The sequence below is a fragment of the Cricetulus griseus genome, chromosome 7, assembly GCF_003668045.3.
Source record: "Cricetulus griseus strain 17A/GY chromosome 7, alternate assembly CriGri-PICRH-1.0, whole genome shotgun sequence".
Classification (NCBI taxonomy): Eukaryota; Metazoa; Chordata; class Mammalia; order Rodentia; family Cricetidae; genus Cricetulus; species Cricetulus griseus.
The window spans coordinates 104,586,558-104,591,427 of NC_048600.1; the positions used below are offsets into that span (position 1 = coordinate 104,586,558).

Here is a 4,870-nt window from a genome sequence, read left to right on the forward strand (position 1 = left end):
ATGGATTACTTCCTATAGCTTTGATGTGGTAGTATGTCCCTGATCTTGTTATTCCATGTTTTGGGAATGGCCCGTTCCTTTTTGTTGAAGGAGGTTTTTATTTAATAAAACAGTCATCTTCTACTAAAGATTGATTTGAAAAGTTCCAGTTGTTTTTAATTATGATGTACATCTGAAGAAATCAATCAACACAGTGAAAGGTATTTAAAGACAAGTATATGAGTTACTAAAGACCGAAGGTCCATGCTGGTTCCACACTCACAGATCTTCATAGGATGCTAGCTGGTATTCAATTACTAGTATAGTCACCTTAAGTATAATTGTCATCACTTCCTCTCAGGCCTTCATGGTATTAGTGTTTGAAACAATAAGCTATTCTTGCTCAATATGGCTCCAGCATTTGGAGGCTACACTTTTGTGTCCCCAGTTTCCAAAATTTATCTTGTTCTTTCTGTATAAATCACCTGAGTTCTTTAAAAATAAATTTATAATTGATAGATTTAGAGATACAAGATTTCTGTTGATACTAGAGCACTAATTTTTATGTGTGTAAATTACTATAGCCCCATTCCCATATTATTAGATTTAACATTCTTCATTTTAAAAGATAGACCTTCTTGACTCTTGAAGCTATAATGGTTCTCCATATTTAATTTACCCAAGACATTTTTTTCATAACCTTTTCATGTGCTTTAGGCAGTTGTGTGCTATATTGCCATTTATGTTGGAACTTTTCTGTTTACTGACTCTTGCCCCAATTGGAAACCAAAATTCTTTTCCATAAAGCATATCAATGAAAAAATATAACAATGTGTGAAAATGAAAGACATCAAAATTCCCTACACAAACAGAAACATACAAACACAGAGAGAGAGAGAGGGAGAGAGAGACAGAGAGACAGAGAAATAGAGAGACAGAGAGACAGAGAGAGAGAGAGAGGAATAATTAGAATTTTAACTGAAATGCTCAGAAATAAACAAACAAAATGCTCTCAATTCTAGACTCTCAAACATAGTTTCAAACAGCTGACTTATCTTTCTCCTTCCAGAATGACTAAATCTCAGAAACCAATTGAATCCACACAACAGTGTGACTCTTGCTTGGTGTTTTCATGCTCATCCCTTTAATTCATGGTATTTTGCTTTGCCAGCGACAAATTTAGGGAATCTAATTTCATTGCAGCTGGTTTCTTCTACAGCAGGGCTTCTCAAACTCAGGATTATTTTAATTTTTTAAAAAATAGGTAATTATTTGTGTGAGAGGCAGTTCCTCAGATTATGCAATATTCAGCAAACTCTCTCATGTTCCACATTATATTAGCATTCCCCTACCCCAGTTATAACAATAAAAAAAGTTTCTTAACATTGCCAGTTGTCAATACTGACAAGGATACAAGCAAAATTTTTACAGTGACACACAGAAAGAAATAAACTACACTATGGAAATACAGAGTAAGAAGAAAAGACCACATTTTGACCAGGATGATTTAAGATGTAAGCTCTCCAGGGGACCTTTATGCTTAGATAATTTGAACAGATTTCTCCTGTAATAAGAGGTAGAAACTTCAGAACTGTATCTAAGATTTCATTCCTGATCTCTGGCCTTTGCTATCACTCGACTTGGCTTTTCTTTTGGAGGTCAGCTCGTAGTAACTGGAGCTTCTTTTGGATCTCAGTCAGCACACCGATTTTCTGCTCCAAAATGGACAATGACTGAGCAATGCAAAAATCCACATCACAGTTTACTCCATCAGCTGTCTCCTGGATGGCCTCCCACCACCGGTTAGGTCTCCTCCATGAAGCTACTGGGTCCTTTATTAATGTGATGTTATCACTTTCATTTTCTTCCACATTGTGTTCAGTAGGTATTTTAATAAATTCCTTCCCCGCACAGGACGTTTTTGAATTCGTATTGTCCTTTTCCAACTCTAGTGGTACTTCATGGTCGGCTGGAGAGAGGCAGTGATGGTAGGGCCTTGCCTCTAGAGCTAATTCCTTGACTCTGTTTGCATATCTTAAAGTATTGAGGGTATTTTCACACGAAGTCATTCCAGGTGAGATCGTAGCAATCATGCAGGTGGAGGAATTCTGGCCTATAAAGGAGTCCCGGAGCACCTGTGTGAGCTTGCTGGCTCTAAATGGGGTGTGAGACTTGTTCTTCCCCAAAGCCCTGATGCATTCCTTCAGGGCTAGGAGACTCTTATTTATCTCAGCCCCTTCCAGCTGCCTCTTTCGATTGGCCTTGGCAGTATCTGCCCCCCTTTCATTGCCAGCTAAATCAACCAGGGAAAACTTGCCGTGCAGTTTCCCTTCAGACTTGAGGATGAGCTGGAACACGGCGTGACTCCTGGATGAGTGGGCATTGACAGAGGTCTGCCCGGAAGTCCGACAGCCGTTTCCGAGCTCCACTAGATTCAGGACTTCCTCCACGCGAGACACTTCCTGCTCCTGCAGGCCCACAACTTGCACTTGCTGATTCCCGTCTTCGAGGACTTGCAGCTTCTTCTTCCAGTTTAACAGATCGTACACTTTGCCCCCATAAATCTCAAAAAATGTCCCATAGACTTTGAGTTCCAATTTCTCATAGGCGGGGCTTCTTAGTAGGAGAAAGACATCCTGAGCCACTAGGGCGTAAATTCCTTTAGAACAATCTTGGGCCTTTCCAGTAAAGGCTCCACCCATGGTGTGGGTTTTTCCACTCCCAGTCTGCCCATAGGCAAAGCAAGTGGCCATGCCCTTTCGGAAGATGGACTCCACCAGAGGCCGGGCAGTGAACTGGTATACTAACTCATTAGATGCCGTGTCATCAAAAGCATGGTCAAAACAGAAGGTCTGGTTTTCCAAGTAGCGAGTCAGGTCCACCTTTTGCTTAGATTCATGAACCATGACCACATTGTGCGAGGGGATAGTGATGATATCTAGGTCCTTCATGATGGTCTCTCTCTCATTAAGAGGGCGTTTCCTCACACACACACAAATCCGGTGGTCTTCTGGGGGCTCCAGGCTGGACATCTTGCTGCTGTCTAGATTCCTACGGTACTCCTCAATCATACGCATGGTCTCATAGTTGGGGTTGCCAGTGTTGATGTCAAGCGCTCGTCTAGCTCGGATCTCTAGCTGCAGTCGCCTGCGCTTCTCTCGCTGCTTCTGCAGTTTTTCAATTTCCCTGAGGCAGGGGGATTTCTTCCGCTTCATCAGACAAGGGTTGCTGGGGACCACCATGGCTTGGCTATCCCCCGAGGGTGACTCATTTCTGTGTGGGATCATCGCAATCCACTTGGTGGCTGTACGCTGGTCCCCGATGATAGTAGAGGGTGTTACAGACACCGTGCGCAGGGATCTGTGTGACCGTTGGTGTTCAGCAGAGGCCAGGGCTGGATTCAACAGAAACACAGTCTCTAGTTCGATCTTCTTTCCTTTTTTGACTCCTTTCTCAACCCACTCTACTGTTACCCAAGAGTTTTCTCTGTTGATCTCTGTGACCACAGCCAGGTGGATCCGTTTGTCGCTGCGTTGGATCGCCACACAGATACCCACCTGGAAGTCTGTGAAGTGAGATTTCAAAGGTTTCAGGGGCGAGAGGCGTGGGGCTAGAGGAACGCAGAACTGGCTGGACATGATGAGTGGTGGAGTTACCAGGGCTCGCTTTCTGAGCCTTTTGGCGTTGGCGCAGCAGGACCAGAGTCCAAGCCAGCCTGAATGCCTAGAGCTCGAGCACAGGTGTGCGTTGCTCCTGCCTTTGTGAGGCAAGTGCCAGGGCGTTGGTTGAGGGCCCTCACGTCACAAAGGAACCAAGAGAAGCCGCTTAAGAGATGGAGACCTCTATGTAAAAAAATCAGTTCCACCATCTGTATTGTCGGATGAGTATAGAGGCAGCTGAAAAACTTTGTGTCCTGCCAGTGAACACGGATGGATCTAAGGACTGTGTGTGTTTGTGGGGGCAGGGGAGACTTCTGGATCTGGGGGGGTAGGAAATACTGGATAAAAAGAAGTTACAGGAATTGTGGTTTTGGTTTGTGTAAGCACCACGGATGTTCAGACTTAAGCTATGGGCATACCCATTCTCCCCTGAAGTCTTAACCTGCCTTCTCTAGTTCAGTTTAAGGAAAGCTATGAAATCCCCTTGAACTCTCCGGTATCAGAGGGAACAGATGAAGGTAGGGATTGTTACAAATCCGGGGCTTCAGGGAAAAAAGTGCAACATGCTACAGAATAATCCTCTAATTGGTCCCCATCCTCTTCCACAATTATCAAATACTCAAAGAATAAAGTTATGCAAGCTAAATGGACTATATCATTACAAAATCAGAACGAGTTGAACGGAACAGGTCATTGTAATTTGCTAAGGCAGAACTTCTTTGGTACAGCATTTGACCTTTGCAAACACAAGATGCTTATCACATCCCAAGTGGTTCTGACAGATACAAAGTTTTGTTGTGTTTGATGTCACCACAGCACTTGAGAGCAATTCAGTAATTACAACCCAAAACCCCTTCAGTAATTACACCTCTGACCACAATTACCTTAGAGAGTCATCCACAGTGAAAAGAAATAATACATCCCACATCCCACCCTAAAACTCCCCTCTCTCTCCTCTCTCTCTCTCTCTCTCTCTCTCTCTCTCTCTCTCTCCTCTCTCTCTCTCTCTCCCCTCTGTGTGTGTGTGTGTATGTGTGTGTGTGTGTGTCTGTGTCTGTGTGTGTCTGTGTGTGTCTGTGTCTGTGTGTGTGGTGCACTTTACATATTGCTAAGGAAGGCATGGGATCAGAGTTAGTAAAACAGCTGAGATCGTCTGAGAGGAAAGCATATTTAGTCAAGAGTGTACATATTTCCTATAGGGTGACTTCAAATAAAAATTATTAATGTTATGA

At 43.4% G+C, this 4,870-nt stretch overlaps 1 protein-coding gene across 1 annotated transcript; it reads right to left on the reverse strand.

Annotated features, from left to right (window-relative positions):
* Nucleotides 1-1,610: 1,610 nt before the first annotated feature.
* Nucleotides 1,611-3,617, reverse strand: Kif2b (kinesin family member 2B). Its single transcript, XM_027426113.1, has one exon. The coding sequence runs from the start codon at nucleotides 3,615-3,617 to the stop codon at nucleotides 1,611-1,613; it is 2,007 nt and encodes a 668-aa protein (XP_027281914.1).
* Nucleotides 3,618-4,870: the final 1,253 nt, after the last annotated feature.

What these genes read in the sequence shown, in the direction of transcription:
- Kif2b (XM_027426113.1), bottom strand. Translation starts at nt 3,617, where the DNA reads ATGTCCAGCCAGTTCTGCGTTCCTCTAGCCCCACGCCTCTCGCCCCTG.